At 37.8% G+C, this 23,866-nt stretch overlaps 1 protein-coding gene across 1 annotated transcript in view; it reads left to right on the top strand.

Moving 5' to 3' along the window:
- Nucleotides 1–9,758: 9,758 nt before the first annotated feature.
- NAF1 (nuclear assembly factor 1 ribonucleoprotein) overlaps nucleotides 9,759–23,866 on the top strand; it is a 42,579-nt gene continuing 28,471 nt past the window's right edge. The window contains exons 1-2 of the mRNA XM_059174412.1: nucleotides 9,759–10,269; nucleotides 14,451–14,619. Coding sequence (XP_059030395.1) covers nucleotides 9,941–10,269; nucleotides 14,451–14,619 — 498 coding nt within the window. The 5' untranslated portion in view covers nucleotides 9,759–9,940. The remainder of the gene's footprint in view (nucleotides 10,270–14,450; nucleotides 14,620–23,866) is intronic.

Here is a 23,866-nt window from a genome sequence, read left to right as displayed (position 1 = left end):
GAATTTTGTGAATACTATTATTGTTGTTGTTGTCATTTTAGCTAAGCCTTTGGGTCTCTCAAGCCAAACTAATACGTAAGAGGATGTGTCACCCAGTTGGGGTTATGTGGTGTTTCACAATGTACCTCATTTGACACAAATTATCCTCAGGTTGGTGGGTGGCCTAGTGTCAATCTAACCCATTCTGTGACCAACTAATCCCTACATGGGAGTCTTGGAGTTAGCTGGGAAGCACTCTAAGACTGCCTTTAAGTGTTCAGCTTTTGCCTGCTAATTTTTGTGGCTTTTTCCTTCCCAAGATTCCCATTAGCAACTAGCCTTTATCAACACAAAATAGGGCAAACAAACATGTAAATCCCAATTAGACAAGCAGTAACTGAGAGATGTTATCATTTCCTGTCCAAGAGAATAAATAGCCTATGTATACCAATAGCAAATTCCAGCATAGATTAAACTAGCAGACTTCAGTAAATGGAGATTATGGACCAGAACTGGAAAAAAGAGATTCCAAACAACTGGGGAATTTTCGATGGAACCAAGGGTTAGGGATGCAGATCCCAGATGGAATCATCTGACAGCTCAAACTGTCTCCTAAGCCCTAAACCGGAAAAACCAATGAAGTCAGGAGCTCAATGTATAAACAATGGAGCTCAGAACCAAGTGGGCTTGCCCATAGCCTTCAAGTATAGCAAGAAATACTGTGAACCCGAAAGGGTTCACAGAGTACCATGCTTGTTTTTCATTGTCCCTGAATGCCATCAGAAGTTCATTTTAGATCCAGCTGACATCAGCAAATCCATTCAACCAAGTTCAACCAAGTAAATCTGAAGATCTAACTGGCTTTATTCAATGATTCATGAATCATGAGTCATCACATCAAGCAAGCCAAAGGAACTCTGAGGAGCTGTACAAGATGGAAAGCTGTTATAGGCAGAGGGGGAAGGGATTAGGAAAGAGAAGTTTCATTTACCTTCTTTTGGGGAATGGAAAGGTTTTATGTGGCAGATTACCTCATCACTGCTGACCAGAAAATTCTGGACTGACTGGTTAACACTAAATTCCCAGGAGAAGGTTGAAAGTAAAATTAGGTTAGATATTAAGCATTGGTTTGGTGACATGGGCTTAGCATAAGTGACTCCATTTGGGGCCTATCATTTCTTCTTAACAACTTGATGCACAGATGAACCAAATTGGTGGCAGCACTGCTCAATGAATGTGTCCCTGAGTTAGAGGTCATTTGAGGTTAAGTAGAGATTCTGAAGCAATATTAGCCCAGGTGGCTTTGAGCTGTGTTGATGGAATAAAGAGACGACATTTAAAAGGTTCGAAAGTGTAAATAGGTATATAATAACGAAAGCTAAGTCTGATGAGCCCGGACTACAAAAAAAATTATATCTAGCTCACCAGCAGAATAAAGGGTTAAACAAGAGATTTATAGTATAGTTTGGGTTTGAGTATGGTTTGTGTTGAGCCATTCAACATGTTTCAGACACCACTCCCTTTTTTGGAAAATTTCTTTAAGCCTTTATTTCTAATTTTTGTTTTTAAAATTATACTGATATATAGTTAGATTTTGTATTTTTTTGGAACAATTTCAGAGTAGCTTTAAGAATAGTATGAAGATCTCCCATTGACTGTTTATCCAGCTCACGTAAAATTAATATCACCATAATGGCAAAATGCAAACTTGTGTGTCTTCTGATGTAATTCGCTGATAGAAACATAGCATTGCCTTTGTGATATCCTTGCAAAATAAATATATTACATGAACCAAATAATGAGAAAACATCAGAGAAACCCTAGTTAAGGGACAATCTTCAAAATAACTGCCCCCTTCTCTAAATAATTGATTAATGTGTACAGTTGATAATTTTGCTCACACATAAAATGTTCTCTTTATAGGAACTATGCATTGAAATATTTAAGAGTATAGAGGCATCATGTCTGCTGCTAACTTTCAAATGGGCTGTGATCATAAGACACATGCACAGACACAAATGTATATGTAGACACATGAGGTGAAACTGAGAATATATAGTAAAATGTTAACCTTCTGAGACTCTTCTAACCTAAAGCCATGAGCTTGTTGTGGAAATTGCCTTGCCAGGAGTGGTATAATCTCTCACTCCTATCCCTTCCCTTATTTGCTATAAACACAGAATTGCCTAGGTTGGATGGTGCTTTTGGGGGCTTGGGCCCTAGTTATGCCCCCTCAGGTCCATAATCTACCGGGTGACCAAAGCTGAATGTCAGGACTAGTTTGAGACAGAGGAATAAGACCATATGGAAATGTAAGGAATGAAGAAATGTAAAGAATGAAGAAAAATGAAATTGATAGACAAAGTGAGGGATTTTAAGCAAGAAAATGATGAGATTAATAACACTTGTTCTCTGTTATGGACCAAGAACCTGGTCACTCACTTTGCAGCAGTTTGTGGCTTTCTTTGACTTACCTTCAGCTCTCAGCAGAGCATGTCTTTCTGGGAGGTTTTGGGGGTGTTTGGCCTTAGCTATAAAAGAGTGCGGTACAGTAGGGGAGCTCTTTTAGGTTTGGAAGGGCAAGTGGCTGGGAGAGTCTAGGCTCAGGCTATATAACTGTTAATTTGAACACAATGGACTCAAGCAGTATAATCCAGAAAACAAATCTTACTTCTTCCATTGTCCCATTAAATCTGCCCAATGGGAGCAATCCTTCTGTTTGTGTGAATACTCAATTCTTCTGACTTTCCTGGTAACTGCTATAAAAGAAAGTCCTACGATTTTTTTTAATATTATTTATTTGTCAGAGAGAGAGAGAGCACAAGGGGAGCAGCAGGCAGAGGGAGAAGCAGGCTTCCCACTGAGCAAGGAGCCTGATGTGGAACTCCATCCCAGGACTCTGGGATCATGACCTGAGCCGAAGGCAGTCGCTTACCTGACTGAGCCACCCAGGTGTATCTGATCTTTTAATGTGGCAAACAGAAATAACAATGTCTCCTACATAAAAACCAAACCTCTAAATTTGATTTCAACATCAAATCTTCACACTTCCCTGAAGATGAAGACTTTGAGCTGATTACTGACAGTAGGAAGGGGGACATGGTATTCCTTTTCTCTTTTATTCTGCCCTACTATTTCTCCTCCTTTTCCAGCTTGCTATCACTCTAGTTTCTCTGGTCTTTCCTGTGTTGCTGGGAAAAAGCAGAGAGAAGAAGGAAGGCAGATTGAGGGTGGGGTGGGAATCACAATCCCCAACTTTCCATCCATCAACTTTCTCCATCAAAACCACTTCCTAAAATCCCCTGTCCATCTTTCTACTTTTTCATATTTCTGATGTGAGTAAGGAGAATTTAAGGTTTTTGTAAATGAATGTTGGCTGTTTCCTTTGAAATCCCGCCTTCAAGGGAGTCTAGCACTTTCTTGAATGCAGCGCCACCTATATTCTGCTGCTTCATCCAAAAATTCCAATTTAATATCCTGTTAGAAGTATGCCATGGAGTATTGGTATCTTAGTTTGGGCTGCTAGAATGAACTATTGTGGGCTTATTAAAAACAAAAAAAATTATTTCTCATAGTTCGGAGGCTGGAAGTACGAGATCAGGGTGCCAACATGCTCTGGTTCCAATGAGACCTCCCTTCCTTTTTTTTTTTTTTTTTTTTTAAGGTTTTTAAAGTTTATTTGACAGAGACAGAGATCACAAGTTGGCAGAGAGGCAGGTAGGGAAACAGGGGGAAGCAGGCTCCCTGCTGAATGGAGACCCTGAGATCATGACCTAAGCCAAAGGCAAAGGCTTAACCCACTGAGCCACACAGGCGCCCCAAGAGCTCCCTTCCTATTTGCAGAATGCTCACTGCTTTTTTAAAATCTCAGGTGGCTAGAAAAGCAGAGGTGTACTCTCCGGTCTTTAATCCAAGCCCTCATGATTTAATCATCTCCCAAGGGCTCCACTTCCTAATTCCATCACATCAAGGATTAGGTTTCAACTATGAGTTTTGGGGGCACACAAACATTTAGTCTACAGCAACAGGTATACATGAATTCTGTCTCCAGGGAAAGAGGTAATCCTATAATCATGTCTAAAGGATTTGTTTCCCTGGAGACATTTTTCAAGGACCTGTTATATAGTCCATCTAGTTTTTCTAGTAGCAGTGGGCAGTGGGAGTGTCTATTTGTCTTAAGAGAGCTTTGAGGAGTCCCTGAAAAGACTGACATCAACTGGAATTTTTAAATGCAGTGTGGTTTGGAGGGCTTAAAAATAACAGCCATGAAAACGGGTGAGAGGATGATCTAACGCAATCATCAGGGGATTATTTTCAAGTGTCAAGAATAAGATAAAAACAGAGAGGGAGGCAAACCATAAGGAACTGTTTAGTTAAGGGAACAAACAGGGTTGCTGAAGGGGAGGTAGTGGGGGCATGGGCTAAATGGGTGATGGGTATTAAGAGTACACTTGTTCTCTGCTCAGCGGGGAGCCTGCTTCCTTCTCTCTCTCTCTCTGCCTACCTCTCAGTGTACTTGTAATTTCTCTCTGTCAAATAAATAAATAAAATCTTTAAAAAAAAAAAAAAAAGAGTACACTTGTGATGAGCACTGTGTGTTATATGTAAGTGATGAATCACTAAATTTTACCCCTGAAACAAACAAACAAAAAAATATGTGAGTTCCGAAGGTGGTCTACGATAAAGTCTATGGTTCCAAATCTCAAGGGCACTCAAGTATTTGAAAATCACATTCTGTATATTTTATCATATCTGAGAACAGTATATTGAATGTAGAAATCACAAAATTTCCAGTTCAAGAGAAGGGAAACCAGCCCAACTTCTATTTCCCTGTTTCCACACTTTGCTCAAAATAGTTTCTGACAACATCTTCTTCATTTTCATCATCACTTCTTGGGGTGACTGATTTACAATTTTATGTTTTAAAGCCATATTTAAGAGTTTTCATTTATCTTAATACAATGGTGAATTATTGAAAGATTTAAACCAGAAAAATTATATGATCATATCTGCCTGTCAGATATCTTATTCTGGCAAGAGTAGAGGATAGGTTATAGACAGGTGAGACTAACCAATACATCAACAGTTAAGAGAGAATGGAGAAAAAACCAAAAGTAAAACTAAGAAAACGAAAATAACACAGAAAGGGGAGAAATATAAGAATGATATCACAAATGCCACAAGTGGAGGGAGTGATAAACAGTGCTTCTAACCATTATATTGCAAATATTAGGAAATCTATATCCATTTAACAAGGGCATTGTACACTTCTAACTATGCATATGTATATTCATGTCTTTTTAAACAAAAAAATAAACAGATCAATCACTGTGTCAGGATATTCTATAAAAATTCTTGAATTCAAAATAAATAAAATAAATAAATAAATAAATAAATTTTAAAATAAAAACCAATGACTATATAAAATCACATTTCTAGAAAAGGTCTTAAGTTTCAATTATTGGTTTTTTTTTTTCTTTTACCATTAAATCTTTTCTTCAAATGAAATCATACTTGAAACCCAAAACATGTAAGCAATCTGGAATGTTCACTTCTGATTCCCTAACTCTCACTTTGGTTCCTGATACACTCTGAAAGGTCTGTTGAGCTATGTTCTTGTGATCACTCATCACTTAAAACTGAAATTTTATATTGTGAGTTCCATGAGCTCTAGGCCCTTTCCTGTTTTATCACTTTATTCCCAATACTTAGTGCAGCACCTGCCACAAACATGGTGTCTGGTGGATATTTAGTGAATGAATGAGTAAATATTAGACAGAGAAAAATTAGGTGACTTGGATTAAGTCACACAGCAAATTGATGAGGGTCAGACTTAGTATATAATGAGTGGCTGGGTAGATATCGGTGGCATTACCAGAATAGGAGATAAAGGAGAAGAAATATAGGGAAAAGGATGCTGTGATCAATCTTGGATATTAGAGATTGAGGTACCTTTGGGGCATCCAAGTAGACATAATGACAACAAACTGCTCAGTCTGCTTGTTTATTTATTAGAGGAGGATGAGCAGAGGGAAAGGAGAGAGAATCCAAAGCAGGCTCCACACCCAGTGCAGAGCCCTACATGGACCTTGATCTCAGGATTCTGAGATCATGACCTGAGCTGAAATCAAGAATCAGATACTTAATGGACTGAGCCACTCAGGTGCCCCTGATCATTTTTTTAACTTAGACTCAATGGTCTAGCACTTCAATTCTTCTTGCAAAAGGCTTTCATTCATTTTACTTTTAAGTACTATGTTTGTCCAGGAAGGTTTCCCACACTTATGTAGCCACCAGAGCAGTTTCCTAAACTTTATTGCGCCTGCAAATCACAGGAGGAATCTTGTTAAAATGCAGATTCTAACTCAGAAGGCGGAGCCTGAGCGTTGGCCATCTTTAACAAATTTCCACAGGATGCCAAAGCTGCTTATTTACATTTTGAGAAGCAAGACACTGCAAATCAGTGAAAATGGCACTAAGAGCTGGTTATCAGTTTATTTTTTGTTTTTGTAAAATTTTACAATCTTCATTATAAGTGGAGACGGGTGAGCTTGCAAAATTTTGAGTCAAATGAATTTCTTCTCATAAACTTTGTTTTGTACTTCAAAGAATATGTTTAGGTATTTCACAAGTTCGCTTTGAAATATAATACAGCTTTTAATTCATAATTCAAACTTTCTTAATTTGAATAGTCCATAAACTACTTATTCTTTCTAGGACTTTTTTTTTTTTTTTTTTTTAAGCTTTTAGCTTCAGGCTAAAGATTTCAGGCTGCTTAGCAGCTGTTGGCAGTAAGAGGGGCAGGCTCTGGAAGTAGATAAAATTCAAGGTATTTTGAAACATTCAAGAGCTTAAAAAAATATCAATCACAAAATAATAACATATCTGAATCTAAGCAGAGGTGTGGCTATTTTTTTAAATTTAATTTATTTATTTGACAGACAGAGATCACAAGTAGGCAGAGAGGCAGGCAGAGAGAGGGGGAAGCAGGTTCCCTGCTGAGCAGAGAGGTGGATGTGGGGCTTGATTGGCCCTTGATGCAGGGCTCGATGTGGAGCTCAATTCGGGGCTCCATCCCAGGACCCTGGGATCATGACCTGAGCTGAAGGCAAAGGCTTTAACCCACTGAGCCACCCAGGTGCCCTGGTACGGCTATTCTTATCCCAAAATATGGAGAGCAGCCCAACTGGAAAACAAAAAAGAGATTTTTATTCGTTACCACTAGCCTTTCTTAGATATCATTAGATTCATTTAAGTTGAATGAATAACTTAGGTAACTGTAAGCCATTTCTCTTTTTACTGTGATTGTTTCATAAAACTTCATTATTTGTTTTCTCTTTCATTCTTCCATCTAAAAAATCTTTTTAGGATTTGTTATGCTTCTGGACACTGACAGCTGTGAGTTAGATAAATACCTTGAGTTCATCAGACTTAGTTTTATAGGAAAACAGACAACGAAGAAATAAGTAAATGTGATAGTTTTTAATATGTACTATTAAAAAAAAAGAGCAACCAAGTAGAGTGATTAGTAATAGGTGGTATTTTTAGACTGGGTGGTCAGGAAAACCCTATCTATGGTGTAATATCTTAGTAGAGAAATGACGAAAATGAGGTAATAAACCATATTAATATGAAGAGAAATAATTAGAGCAGAGTGAAAATACCATATATAAAGTATCAGCTTGGTGTGTGGAAAGGAGATTAAGACTAGTGAGATGAGTGGCATAAGGGAGGGAAAAGCAGTAGGAGATGGAAATAGGAGAGAGAAGCAGCAGCCAGATCAAGCAGGGTAAGGAGTCTGGCTGGATTTTATTCTGAGTGACTGCAAATATTTAGTGATGTAAACAGAAAATTACATGTGATTTCTCTCTTTCATATTCCCATTTATACATTCCCTACTATAGTACATGTTTTTACTATAATACATTTCTGAATGAACAAATGGATATTTTAATTGCTCCCAAATTTATGCTTCTGAATGTAATCTTTCTACTGTATTCTAGTCTCATATTTTCAAATGCTTCCTGGCATTTTCAATTAACTATCCAATTTTTCTTCAAACTCAACACCACAAATTCATCATCTCATTCCAACTTCTCTGTATTTATTGGTAATACCAACTTCTTTCTGGTTTTCTTGGTTAGAAATTTTAGAGTACTTTGATTCTTCTGATGTTGGGGATTTCCTTTACTCTATTACATTGACTCTAACTCTCGTTCAGACTTTCTACACTTAATTCCTGGAAACATGCAACAGACTTTTACCTAGAGGGAAAGATATTCTGACTTAAATTTCTTTTTTCTTCACATTCATACGGCATATCTTTGCAAGATCATTGTTGCTGAACTATCATTTTATTGATAAGGTCATTCATTTTTCTATTTATCAACCATTTCTCACACTAATTTGTGTATGTTAGGTGCCATTTTCTTCTATAAAACCTTAATTAGTGCTCGCATGAACTAAACAAGATAGTATTTTTTTTTTTACATTCCTTTTTTTAAAATTTTAAATTATTTGACAGAGAGAGAGCAGAAGCAGGCAGAGCAGCAGGTAGAGAGAGAAACAGGCTCTCCCTTAAGCAGGGAACCCCATGTGGGGCACTGTCCCCAGACCCTGGGATCATAATCTGAGCTAAAGGCAGCCACTTAACCCACTGAGCCACCCAGGTGCCCACAACACAGTATTTTTATCTTCATTTTATAGATAAGGAAAATGAGCATTAGGTATGTTAGTTTACCTGCTCAAAGTTACAATTACACCAACTAGGAAATAGTAGGGCTGAAATTTGAACATAGGCCTGTTTAACTGGGAACACTGAGCTTTAGTTAATAACTGCATTAATGACTGGTATCTCGAGTTCAATTTCCTGCCAGTTTTACTTAACTTCCTATGACGGCTGCACTTGCATCCCGTATTCTACATTTCAAATATCTAGTTATCTCCCCGGCTTTGGACCTTTTTACTTCAGAGAAGAAGCTCCTTAAAATAAAAGACTATGCCTTACTCTTAAGTCTCTATGAAAGTCTGCTACTGTGATGTGAACAGAATACATTCTCAGTGAATAACTGATAAAATCTTTAGTACTGTCCCTGGCACATATGCATGCTCAATAAATGTAACGAGAATTATTATTTATTACTGCTGGAGGGGCTGATGCATCGAACTGAAGATTTAAAAGGGAACGGTAAAATTCTGATCTCTGCCTCATTCCCAAGAAATTTTTGCTTACCAACCTTATGAACTAGAGTAATCGTTTTACTTCCATCCCACCACCCTTTCTATGAAGTGGCGTCAACTAGCATATAGACATTGCCATAATATCAACGAACGGCAGCATTACGTCCGCTCTTACTGCTCTTTTTGAGAATGCTTTGGAAAAACACAAGGAATAGTTGTAGTTTTTCTGAAATGAAAAGTTAATGTGCTTGCTATCTACCGATTTAACTTCATTTAACTTTAATGAAGTTTACTAGAAGTGTCTGTTGGAAGATTTCCTGGCTCAAATTTCTTACAAAGAGACTCTCCCCGGTCTACTAGCCCTCCTTCAAATCTCCGCTTCGAGTATAATTGGCCCATTATATACATTATACATGTATACATAGTATACATTCAGCAAGAGGAACGCCTAGCCACTTGACCCCACGACGCCTGCCGCAGCTCTAAGAGGTAATGAAATCGGCGGGTTTAGGACCGCGCGAGATCTTGTTTCCAAAAGTCCTGCCCCCCCACTCCCAGTGAGCGCAAGCGCGTTACGTCACGCAGTACGCTCCCCCGGAAGTGCCGCTGTGTCAGCGGCGGGGGCGTGTCTCCAGGCAGCTCAGCGTGCAGTTACCGGAGAAACGCGGGAAGTGGGGCCCAGGTGTGGTTACAACCCGCGTGTTTGTTCTATTCCCTAGCGAGCCCCGAGCCTGTCTGAGGGCCCTGACCGTGAGCCTGACTGGGTCTGTGGAGCGACGCCATGGAAGTAGTGGAGGCCGCCGCCGCTCAGCTGGAAACTCTTAAATTTAATGGCACCGGTTTGGGGGATGGCCAAGGTCAGGCGGTGCAGTCCCCGGGCTCTGTACCTGTTCCAGAGCCACGGCCGTCACTGCAGTCGGATGCGGCGTCCCCGGACACCGGACAGGCCGCGGAGGCTCAGCCCGCGGAGGAGCAGCCGCGTGAATCCGCGCCGCAGTCAAGGCCAGAACCTCCTCCCGGCGGGAACTGCGTCACCGCCCCGGGCGCAGCAGAGCAGGCGGGGACCCCAGATTCTATAGAGACTTCGGACTCGGATTCAGACTCGGACAGGTCGGGTGCCTGGGGTGTCCTGGAGCTATTGGGGGGGGGGGGACCGGGATCGGGGACTGAGAGCGTGCCCGCGTGGGCCTGGGAGAGAGGAGAGGTAGCTGGAGCTCGCTGCGCACGTGCTGACTAGTAGCTTGGACCGCCCCTTCCTCGCCTTCACTCTGCAAATCGCGTTGCGAATCCGAGATAATCAGATTCCTCCTCTTTCCTCAGTTTGGTAGTCTGAAAAGTCTTACGTATAGATCGCAAAAACAAAAACAAACCCTGAGGATATTGGATTATTTCGATAACTACTCAATTTGACGTGTCTTGGTGTGGTTATAACTTTGAATTTTGTGTCAGATTTTTTTTTTTTTTTTTTAAAGGCAGGTTTAGAGTGTGGCCTTGTTTTTTAAACCAGATGAATTAAGGATCAGTTAAAGGATTTCATACGTTTCTAGTTTGGCTCCTAATAATTTTTGTAGAATCCTTGCAGGGAGCATGTGTTCACCAAATTAGGGAAACATTGTTATTTCGCATAGCTGTATCATCGGGGTAAGTTTTATAGACGGCAGCCCCACGCCGTCGTGTCTTTTGAATATGAATCCTATGGAGAGAGAGGACTTAAAATCGTAGGATGTTACTAAATCACACTGAACGTTGTCTACAAATATTTGAGTGTTTTACGTGGGATACTGAATAGATGAACAAAATATCCCTGCCCTAGATACTAGTGAGAAGGATGAAAAATAAAACTAAATACATCAATGCATAGATTAGAGGTGGTGAAAATTACAATGAAGGAACAGACAAGGCATGGAGAAAGTAATAGGAGAGCCCAGCCGTGTAAGACAGTGTAGCCATGTTACAGTTTTAATTCTGAGTGTTAGGGAAGCTACTGAATTTCAAGCAGAGAAATGGCATGCTCAGGTTAATATTCTAATAAGCTTTGTTCTGTAGAGAAGGAATTGAACTGGGTTCAAGAGTGAAAGCAGAGAAGCACGAGTGTAACAAGGCTTAGTGTGGAGAGAGTTGGAGAGATGCTGCATGAGTCCATCAGGTGACCATGGTTGTCAGGGTTAAGTATTTTGAAGTCACCATAATAGATGGGGTAGTGGGTTTGATAGGGAGGCATCAACTGGGTGGATGACAGTACTGTTTAAGGAAATGGGGAGTAACCTATCTGGGATGAGGGCTGGAGACTAACAGGAGAGTTTAATTTGGGCAGTTAATTTGAGATTTCTTTGACAGCTAATTGGAAATAATAGGATAATGAGTTTAAAGTTGAGAGGACAATTCTAGACTGGAGATATAAATTTGTACAGATTACAGATAGGATTTGCTTTAACTTCTTACTATGTACTTTTTCAAATTCGTTAAAAGTAGAGAGTAATATAATATACTTATAACAATGAATAATAAAATAAGTGTACTCATCACCACACTTAAATGGTTTACAGTATTTTCTAATCTCGTTTTATCTAGTATTTCTAACATTGTTTTTTAAAGATTTTATCTATTTATTTATTTGATAGAGATCACAAATAGAGAGGGAGGTGGAGGGGAGTGAGGGGAGGAAGCAGACTCCCTGCTAAGCAGAAAGCCTGATGCAGGGCTCAATCCCAGGACCCTGAGATCATGACCTGAGTCAAAGGTAGAGGGTTAATCCACTGAGCCACCCAGGCGTCCCTCGGACATTTTTTTAACCTGAGATTTTTAGTGCAAATCTCAAATGTATGTCACCTTCTCTATATGTTCTTTACATTTCTAACCGATAAAGTACTTATTACGTAGCCACCATGTTATTGATCAAACGTAGTAAAATTAACCCTAATTTCTTAATACCACCTAATAGTCAGCATTCACGTTTCTCTGGCTGTCTTTTAACAGTTGGTTTGTTCGAATTGGCATTCAAATAAGATTCTCAAACAGTGCATTTGGATGTTACTTTGATTTAGTCTCTTTTCAGTGAAGGTCATATTTAAAACGAGGGGAACAGAAGATACGTGAGGGTAGAATACCACGGTAGCATAGTGGATTCCAAAATAGGGAAGTTTTTTGGGGAAGGAAGGGGGAATCATGTCAGATGTTGTTGAAAAGTTAAGATGACAGAAAGATGTCCACTGGACTTGATAACATGGATATTGTTAGTGACCTTGTAAATGAGTGGTGGTGGTGATGGAAGCCAGTTTTGGGGTAAAGATTGAATGGGAAATAAAGGAGCAGAGATAGCATATGTTAACAACTCTGTCAAGAAACTTGAAGGAGAGAAACGAGACCATTGCTGGAGGAATTCAGCAGAGGTACTGTAGAATTTGCCAGTAGGAATGATATGGGAAAGAGGAAAAGACTCATAATAAAGTAATAATAGTAAGGAGTCCGACTGTGAATGGGATGCCCATTTACCCCTGTAGTAGAAAAACATCATACTTGCCAAAACTAGTGCCTTTGTTTCAAGCACTTCATAATCCATCTGAAAAGACATGTTTTCCACTGAATTATGGATAGTACAAGACAGGCTGTAGTAGGCAGTTTGAAAAAAATGCTCTGGGAGATGCAGAAAGAAGTAAATCTACTTTCAGTGGATAGGGGATGACTTCAGAGGAGATAATATTTGAGTTGAGCTTATAAAGAGGAATGGAATTTTCTGCCCTAGGGACATTCCATTCAGAGGAAATAGCACAAGTAGCAGCATGAAATAGTGAAATTAAACAGAATTTGGGATATTTTATATGCTTCTGTGCTAGATGTGGCAGAAGATGCGATTGTGAAGGTTACCAGGAACCTGATTGCAAAGGGCTATGAGTTAGCCTTTATCTGGTACCCAGTATAGCTTTATGTAGAAATTTTTAAAGCTTTTCTCTGTGTTTAATGTTTTCTTAATAAAAAATGGAAAGAATGGTGTGAACATATAGCCATCTCCTTGAGTTAACACTTAATAACATTTTAGAACTTAGTTTCACATATGTATGTTATTGAGCCCTTTTAAAGTCATTTATAGATATGATGACACTTTCTCCCTAAATGTTTCAGCATGCATTCTCTAAGAGGACATTTTTTTACGTAATCATAGTTATCACACATAACAAAATTGATAATTCCTTCATATCTAATGTCCAGTCATGGATTTTTTTTTTTTTTTAAAGCAAGTGTGTAAACTGATTAGGATGGAAGGTCATGAGAGGGTGAAGGAAGGTAGCAGCAGTAAGAGGAAGCGTTGATTGTTGTGGGAAGAGACTACGAGTATTGACTTCTGTTATACAATTATTACTGAAAAATAGGGGAGAAATAGGATTCCTCCCTAAATACGGTCATAATAACAGTGGAAATGGGATTGAGAAATGGAACTGGAGTGATGTTTGCCATTTGAAGGTAGGATTTTATCATTGACTGAGACAGCATTGGCTCAAAATGATTCAGGTTTTTCACTTATAGTGACAGGATTGAAGACTAAGCAATGAAATAAAATAGAGGCAGGACAGAAGCGGGTTCAGTAAGGAGAATATTTTCTTTTTTTAAACTTGCTCTTAGAATTAGGTAAGTGTAGGTTATTCATACAGAGGCAGTCAGTGTGCATCTGGAGATTAGGGTGGAGCCTAGAGTTATCAATATGGTTGATGATCGAAATGATTTGAGTGAATGATGTTATCCATGGGAAGAGGATAGAGAGAAGAGAAAATGAGGGTGGGACTTTTAAAAACAGCACATAAAATGGGCTAAGGGAGAAAGCCAGCAAACAAAATTTAAACTAAGAGGATTACTGATAACAATTGCTGTGAAGCCAAGGGCTAAGGGAATTTTTAGAGTTGAGTGGTCAACATGGTTGGTAACTTTCAGGAGTTTCCAAGTTGTATGAAGACAGAACATTTTATTGGCAATTAAGTGATCTGGTTCATTGATGACTAATAAGAACGGTGTCTTGGCAGATCTCTCTTTTGTCAGTGATTTGTCATGTGCTTAACTATATTAAGACAACTGTGTGATGTATGAGACTTAAAATAATAGAATTTGGGTTATAGCAGGCATTTTGAAAATATTATCAATGGATTAAAGACTACTTTCAAATACTATAGTAAACTTCGAAATGCTAGCTTTTGAATTATATCAGCAACAATAACTACATATAGATACTTCCTAGTTGAAAAATTATAATTTAATACTTCAGTAATAATATTACTAAGTTTTTGACTTTTTCTTCCCTACAGTGAAACAGATTCAGAAAGTTCAAGCTCCTCCTCATCCTCATCATCTTCGTCATCATCTTCCTCTTGTATATCACTTCCTCCATTGCTGTCAGATGGAGAAGATGATTTACAAACTGAGAAGGAAAATAAGAATTTTCCTCTTAAAACAAAAGATGAGTTACTCCTTAATGTAAGTACTTAGGATTTGAACATTATAAAATATATGTTATGATACTAATATTGATGTAATTTGGCCTGTATCTGGTTCTGTAAATTTGAAGATTCCTTAGCTCAGCCTCTTATTGGGCATACTTTTTCTATGCTTTTTTTTTTTTTTTTTTTTATTTTAAATAAAAGAGAAGATTGATCTGGTTGCTAAGGTTTCTAAGGTTGCTTCTAACTCTAATATTTGATAATTGTTCTTGATGGACATCAACTTTAGCTTGCTATTTTTCGGTTTTTATCTTTGCTACAAAGATTTCTCATGTAGATTTACAACCTTGGTTTTTTTTTTGTTTGTTTTTTGGAGTTTTTTGGTCCACAAGTCAGAAAATTTTGCTCAGTAGTAATTGAAATCTTTTTAAATTGATTGTGTTTAAGGGAAATAGGAAGTAAAATTAGATAGGTTGAGTTTCTTAGGACTCTTATTAACTTGAAGTTTTCGAAGGATTTTTGTTGCAGATGGAGAAAACTCTTTCATTATAGAATAGTATTTATTGGCACTTGATAGGGTTGGTTTGTAAAGTTGACTCTTACATGGTAATTTCCTCCTCTTATCCTAGAACAATGATGGTAGTTTGGTTGAAACCTCATGATCCAAGAGACACATCTCCTCAGGATTTCAGAATATAGACTGTATTGCCACATGTTTATTCTCCCTACACCCACATGTACTTTAGTTACTACTAATGCTTTTTAAAAATTTAATGATCACTAATTACATCTATTATGTAATGTTTAAATCAATGAAACAGTTTAATGCAAGGTTTGAAAATATTTTAAAAATGTTGAGCAAATCGGGCTCCTTTTCGTGCCTGGATTCTACCAAAATTATTTCTTCTTCTTTACTTGTAATGAGAATTTCCCTATCTCACTCACACTTTATGTATTGAAAACCCTTTGAATTTTATGCAGCTTCATCAGTGGTTCTTGTTTTCATACTACAGACATTGCTGTCCCTCTCTAGTCTTTTTATACAAAGGCTTTCCCAACTTTTAAATTATTGGGAGACTTCTTTGGTCTTTCTCATGTATCTTGGTCATCTTTCTACTTAAGTTTTCTCAGACTATAAAAATCAACAAATACAGGACCACAGTACTTTTTTTTTCCCCCACATTTAAAATGCCCAAGATGTATGATGGTTTATCAGAATTCTTTTTTTTAAATTAATTTTTAAATTTTTTTATAAACATATAATGTATTTTTATCCCAGGAGTACAAGTCTGTGAATCTCCAGGTTTACACATTTCACAGCACTTACCATAGCACATACCCTCCCCAATGTCCATAACCCCACCACCCTCTCCCGACCCCCCTCCCCCCACCAACCCTCAGCGTGTTTTGTGAGATTGAGTCTTTTATGGTTTGTCTCCCTCCTGATCCCATCTTCTTTCATTTTTTTTCTTTTCCTACCCTCCAAATCCCCATGTTGCATCGCCACTTCCTCATATCAGGGAGATCATATGATAGTTGTCTTTTTCCGATTGACTTATTTTGCTAAGCATAATACCCTCTAGTTCCATCCACATCATCGCAAATGGCAAGATTTCATTTCTTTTGATGGCTGCATAGTATTCCATTGTATATAAATACCACATCTTCTTTATCCATTCATCTGTTGATGGACATCTAGGTTCTTTCCATAGTTTGGCTGTTGTGGACATTGCTGCTATAAACATTTGGGTGCACGTGCCCCTTTGGAGCACCGTGTTTATATCTTTAGGGAATATACCCAGTAGTGCAATCACTGGGTCATACGGTAGCTCTATTTTCAGCTTTTTGAGGAACCTCCACTCTGTTTTTCAGAGAGGACCACAGTACTTTTTATATGTATCATTTTCTTATTTATCTTACTTGACTTAGAATTCATACCTTTTGAATCTCTTGAAACTTAATGCAAAATCTTAGTCTATATGTTTAAGTATTTTTCTTGGTAGAGTGATCATATTTTCCTCAGAAAACTAAAAGGGTCATTGTTCATGCAGAGGCCAGGAACCACATTCTGGAGGGCTGAGTTTATATCTGATCTTTGTAGTTCTCTAGTGTCCAGTAGAATGCTTGACAGATAATAAGTTGTCAGTCAGCAGTGATATATGATCACAGGAGTGAGAGAACAACAGGCATCTTACGTTCCTTTATTCTTAAACTGTTATAGCACACTGGCCATATACTAGGTGCTGTAAACAAGACCCTCAAGTTTTTACTCTCGTAGTACCCAGTGCAGAGAGGCAGACAGTAAATAAACTAAAGACAGATATAATTTTGGAAGTGCTTTTGAATTTTGAGAGTGTATCTTGGGCTTATATCAGAAAATTACATTTTTGCTGCAAAGGTATGTTAGCTTTTGAAACTTGAACAGTGGGCCAATCTGTTCATTTTTGTGCCACTTCCTAGGGATCTTTGGATCTTTGGGAAGGATGGAAGAAGCAATTATAGTCTCTGTTTTTCAACTTTGGATTTTTTTTTTTTTTAAAGATTTTATTTATTTATTTGACAGAGATCACAAGTAGGCAGAGAGGCAGGCGGGCGGGGGGGCGGGGAAGCAGGCTCCCTGCCGAGCAGAGAGCCTGATGTGGGGCTTGATCCCAGGACCCTGAGACTGTGACCTGAGCCCAAGGCAGAGGCTTAACCCACTGAGCCACCCAGGTGTCCCAATTCTTGAGTAGCTGTTCACTTTGTTTTACATTTACATAATTAGGAAGTCAGTTACTAGAAGTTCCTAGTCCTTTAGACCAGTGCTGCTAGAGTTAGGTAGAGGAATGAGTTTCCTGGATTGCCATAAATCTTTGACTTGGGGGACTTGGGGCTATAAAAGAGTGTGTTAGGACTTCTTCAGGATTTAAGGAAAGAGAATAATTTGGCCCTGAAGACCAGGATGATAAGGCTACATGTATTCAGTATCTTTAGGACTCTGCTGCTTTCTTGCTTAGTAGGTTTTTCTCCATGGGGCTGGCAGTTTGGCCATTGATACTCTTGTATGAAAGTCACAGGGAGGACTTGTGCTGGTTTACCTGGGGCCTGGTACCCAGTCCTGAACACATCATTGAGGCTAGTGGAATGTGTCTTTGGATTGCTTGGGCATGAGTCACATAGTCACTTGTTTGTGTGGGAGAGTATGTAGGAAAGTGAGTACTTTAGAGAAAGCACATAGGCAAGTGTGAGGGCGGGAACATGTAAAAGCCAGTTGACAGAAAGGGAGTGTGAATGTGTGTGTATTTTGAGGAGCACGAGGGTTGGGTGGGTGATACCAACCCCATGCAAACCACAAGGAATGGCTTCTCTGTCACAGGAAGTCTTCTGTCCATTTCAGAAAGGGATCTGTTTAGTCAGTAATAATAGTAATCCTGTGTAGAGTGTAAAAGGGAAATACTTGGGAGGGGTTATCACATGTGTCTTATATTGGACTCCTGTGGTTGCGAGCAATGAAGACTCTCCACTTACCTCAAGAGAAAGAGGATACATTGTAAACTTACTTGGATAAGAAACCATGGGGAATTAGGGTAGCTAGTGAGGACAGTCAGGCTGTTTCTTTTACATGCCTCTTAGATAGGGTCATGATTTTCTGAGTGTCATTTTATTCTTTCTTTACTCGCTGACTTCTTCTGTTTAACTCTAGATTCTTCTGTTTAACTCTAGATTAATCTTTTAAATTCTAGCTTGCATGTAGAGTGCTGTGACCCTGGCTCTAAATAGAGTGTCTTCTACTTTGATCTTCCCTTTAAGCCAGCCAGTTAGTGCTATATTTCTTTGCTGACTTTTGGGACAATCCTTTTACTTAGTAGATTAGGTTTTTTGTGTGTTTGTTTTTTGTTTTTGTTTTGTTTCACTGTTATTTGAAAATGACAATCCACTTTTCTTGGGAATTGTCCCCTCCTGTTAAAATCAGCTCTAGCCAGTGTCAAATGTACCATTTTGTGTAGGTCATACTGGTATATCCTCCTAGCAGGGATTGTGCTTGGAGCTGTTTGATCTATATATTTTTTTTTAATTTTATAATGAAATGCTGAGGAAAATTAGTAAAACATTGTATCCATGTTGTCTTTGCAAAAAGTTATGCATAAATTAAAATGGGCCAAGCAGTTCTATCAATTTCAGAGTTTGTGCTGGTTCTTTAGAGATGTCTGGAACATAGGCATGTCCAGTTTAACCCAGTTTTATGTCCCAGGTCTTTATTAAAAAAGTGTCTTATATTCTGTACTGTTTCCTATTGCTGTTCAGGCATGCTGAGCTTAATTTTTACCTCCAATTAGTCTGTTTGTCAAGCAAGAATACCCCCCTCACACACACACACCCTAGATCTAGTTTTTTAATCTTTCACAATTGTTGGAAAGTTAGATTCTGGTGATCTAACCACTAACTATTGCAGGTCTTTAACGGTAAGTATATGGGAGCCTCAGTGAAGTAATCTCAAGATTGTTCTTTTAGAATTAAACCTTAGAGAGTTGCAGTGGTCCCTTGGGATGACAAGATATGTTATATCTTGATTTAGAAAAAGGGGTGAGGAGAACAGGAAAAAAAAAAAGGGAATGGTTTGCTATAGAGGCATAGAAAAGGAGATTAGTCTTAGTTGGCTCTTTTTATAATGTCACAGTTATATAATACATGCTGTTAAATTTAACCAAGTGGAATTATTCTTTTGATCATAAACTCCTCTTTAATGCTGAGAAGATTTATATATAACCTACACAGTAAATGTAAAGTAGCATATGTATTACAGCTTTGAAACTACATTAAACCACACAGGGTTTATTCAGTGTTTCAGTGAATTGGAAAATCAGGTCCTTTTTGAGAAATTTTCTCAGCAATTTATGCCCTGAACTGTTTATTGAAATAAATCAGGTGTAATTAAAAATCTAGAATCATAAAAACATTAATGGGATTGTGACATTTCAGAACCTTTATCAGAAATGAATTTTATAAATTAATGCCTATTATTTTCTATTCTGAAAACCTCAAGGGTTTTTCGTAACATTTAAAAGTTATGGCTACAGTGCTTATGGGGATAAAAAATGGATAATACTGCAGTAGGCATATTAATGTGTATTTATACACATAATATAGCATCACTAAGAAAAAATAGAAGGCTTGTAGGCAGTTCTTGGTAGGTACCTTTGTAATTTGGAGACTGCCTATATTATATTATAAAAGAAATGCATTTTGTAATTATACTTAGGTTGACTACACTATATTTTGTTCCTAATTTTGGCAATGCAGACCCATATCATAAAACATCTAACTTGAGTATATGGAAATACCTGGACCACCTGAAGTGGTCAGAAGTTAGAGCGGATTCTTTCATACTTTTTTATCTCCCACTGTCCATGAAATTACAACGTACCATGGTCTCTTCACTTAATAATTGCTGACTAAATATGTTGTTTCCAAGGCCTAGTACAAGTTTTGCCCTAAGTGCAGGCCTCTTTCATCTTCAGCATTTTATGACTCTAAGTGTATTTGAAATTACTGCATTGTATCATAGAATACTGGTGACGCTTTTTAACATTCTTTTCAAAATGTCATATTTAAGACATTATGGCTTATGTACTTGAGAGGAGATATTTTTAAATTAATAGTTGGTGATCTTTAAAAATAGTGCTCATATTTTTTTAAAAATTAGAATTTTGTGCTTCATTAAACAAAATTATTTTAGTAAAGCTTATAGCAAACAGAAATGATCCCTTAAACTTCAGATAGTGTTTTATTTATTTATTAAAAAATATTTTACTTATTTATTTATTTGACAGAGATCACAAGTAGGCAGAGAGGCAGGCAGAGAGAGACAGGGGGAAGCAGGCTCCCTGCTAAGCAGAGAGCCTGGTGCAGGACTCAATCCCAGGATCCTAGGATCATGACCTGAGCTGAAGGCAGAGGCTTCTGAGGCAGCCAGGCTCCCTGGCTGTTTTATTAGTCAAGTAAGCATGTATGTTCTGTGTGTGTGTGTGTGTGTGTGTGTATGTCATACATATATTATACATAAGCATTCCATTTATTAGAGTCCTCCATTCCTCAGTAGATTTTAATAAGTTCTGTTTGCTTTAGAGGTTAAAGACAAATGTCTGTTAAAAGGAAATCTGGCTAGAGAGTAAGCATACACACCTTTGCTAATAGCAAAGTAACACCAGAAAGTTAATGATTGACTGCAAGATGAATGGTACTGGACATAAAAAATTGTGGGATTGAGTGGAAGAAGAGATAATTTGCAGTGCAGGGTCAAGGAAGTTATCCTAGATTGCAAGATGGATAGGATAGGTATGGAAAGGTGACAAGTGAAGAGAATATGAACTTTCCCACTGATTAGCTAGAGTCTGTTGCATGACGGTTGTATTTGTAGTGTTGGTTACATAGTAGGGGCTCAGGGAGGGTTTCTTTGTTCATACATCATCCATACACCTGATGCTGTCCCTTCTAAAATTCGGAACTAGTAATTGTTAACATTTTACAGTTATTTGGCAGTGCTTTTATCTTTGTAATAAAGTCACGGTCTTGGATTTGATGAAATATGGACTCCTCAGTTAACGTAAAAGATAATGCTTAGTATTATATCATTGTTTTTTTCTTATTGAGATGGATTATAATTTTTCTGTGAGTCACCTTCTAAAGATAATCTTGTAAACTTTGTTTCTGACAGTAGCTTTAGAGAAAAACAGGGTAAGAACGTAATATTTATTAAAAAAAAAATACAAAGACACTGCCAAGAAGTATTCATTTTTATTTTTTAGGTGAAAATATTTAATGGGCTAATCTCAATCTTAAGTTTAGTGTCATACACCTTAGTATAATTAATAAGGGCAATTAAAGTGTATTGAGGTCCATGGGACATTATAAAAGTACTTTTGGATTGTTCAGTTGATGAAGTAGACTAAGTGTTATATGTGGTCTTAGTTACCACACAGTGTACAGATCTAATCCATTCTTTTTTCCAATATGTTTTACCAGCTATAGGGGAAAAAAAAAAGTTCCCAATCATGGCTCTTAATACTCCAGGGATTGGATCCTTCTTTCCAACCATATCTGAAAAGTGAAGGCTCACCTAATAGGATCAGGTAATTGGCTGCCACATGCATGTCCTCTATTCTTGGGTAATGCAAGGAAAGTGGCCACGTAATTTTATTCCACTTTCCTCACTTTTAAAAAATTTTCCCAGTCTAGCACCAGAAAGTGTTAGTTGCCATTTGCAGTATTTGATTACTTTCCCATTACCCCCTGTTGTCCTTTTCGTAGATTTTTTTGATATTTTATTTATTTATTTGACAGAGATCACAAGTAGGCAGAGAGGCAGGCTCCCTGCCGAGCCAAGAGCCTGATGTGGGGCTTGATCCCAGGACCCCAGGATCATGGCCTGAGCTTAAGGCAGAGGCCCAACCCACTGAGCCACCCAGGCGCCCCACCCCCCTTTTGTAGATTTGTGAGTGAAAACCTAAATCAAAGTTCTTTAGATAATTTTGCCTCAGAAAATCATAAATTACTGATTTTTTTTCCTTGCCCAGTAATAAGTCTTCAAAGAGCTAGGAAATGCAAGGTAATTGTAATGTACAAATGTTATCTTTTCAGAGGTTCGTTTTGACCCATTAGCTCCTTCCATTTTTGCACTGGAAGTCTTAGGCATCCATTTTTTAACTAGTCTGTCTACAGTTTAATTTTTTAATAGGGAAGATTTTTAATATGTGGTACTCATATGGATGTTTTGCCTAACTGAACAACCTTGTAGGCCAGATGTTCAGATGTTCAGGAATCAGAATGTAATATTCTTGTAATACAATAATTGGTCTTTCATGGATATCTCAGAAGTATAGGTAGGACTGTGCATTTCTTTAATGCCATAGTTAGGAGTTATCTGTTATCCAGAATTATCGTAATTGTGTTTGAGGCTGGTACATAATTTTCTATCCTAATGTGCTATCTTTTTCATTACATGCAGTGAAATATTTTTAAAATTGTATTAGACATTTGCATGAAATATTCAGAACTTTTGCTCAGTTTTCTCCCTGTTTAGAGATAAGAAAACTGACTTCCAGAAAGAAAGTGATTTGCCCGAGGTAGTATTTGAGTAGGGGCGAGCAGATTGCAGTCTGCTGTATTTTTAGTACTTGCATAGACATGTGTACCTAGCAGCATTAGAATTTGAATTTGATCATTTGAACTTCTTTGATTATTTGGTTTCTGAATAATGTAGTGTATTTTGTCATGGTGATAGATGATTGTATCATAATGTAAGATTTCTTAAATTGCATGTTTGGACCATATTGTCTTTTAATAGAGCCTTTGACTTAGAACTGTAGGTTGTAGAAAATACGTGATTAAATTTCCTTAGTATGGTGAATTTTAGTAATTTATTGCCAAATGGTATTATGTATCTGGGGATTTTTATTTCCATGTGGTCTTTTCTTTTGCTAAAGAAGAGAATGAAGTATTTTTCTTCCTTTCCTTGCCTGTTCTTTGTTACTACATACAACATTTGTTTTTAGTCAGTAAGCGTAGTATTAACTTTATTTAAATGATAGCATGGATGTTTATATCTTAGTTGTATATACTCCACACCCAAGATAGGTTTTAGTTTCTTTTTAATTTGGGGGAAGTAACAGTGGTAAAAATAGAGATTCATCACAAATTTTCATTTCCCAGGTTAAGTTTTCAGGTTATCATTAAGATTTTGTAGGACTATGGTGTATGATGTGGCCTTAGAATTATATTTGTATTAATGGCTGAAAATAGAGTGGTCTATTAATACCTGGGTGTATGTTTTGTAGTGGAGGGCTTTTTGGATGCATGAGAATGTAAAGCAGCGCTGTTCAGTAGAGTTTCCTGCAATGGTGGAAATGTTTTATATCCACACTGTGTTAATACTGCAGCAGCTGAGCATTTGAAAAGTGGCTAATCTAACCAAACACTGCCTTTTAAATTTTAGTTAATGAAATTTAAGTAATCAAATGTAGTTAGTGTCTGGTATTGGATAAGCACAATAAAAGGGGCCTTTCTTACCCACCATCCATCTTTCCATGAGGGTTGTAGGGTAATCCAGGCTCATACTTTAATCTTCCTTACCTGCAGTAAATAGCCTTCTTATCTTTTATTTTCAGGACAGTTGGGATCTTGCTTATATGATAGAGAAGGTCTTTATATCCCAGGTTTCCCTTACCACCTCTGCCTTCAGTTTTTTAGTTTGTCAGAGTGGCTTTTACTTCTAATTCTTTATATCCTGTGTGTCCTGTCAAGAGTGG

The sequence above is a fragment of the Mustela lutreola genome, chromosome 1 (genome assembly GCF_030435805.1).
Source record: "Mustela lutreola isolate mMusLut2 chromosome 1, mMusLut2.pri, whole genome shotgun sequence".
NCBI classification, from domain to species: domain Eukaryota; kingdom Metazoa; phylum Chordata; class Mammalia; order Carnivora; family Mustelidae; genus Mustela; species Mustela lutreola.
This window is presented reverse-complemented; position numbering and strand designations above follow the sequence as displayed.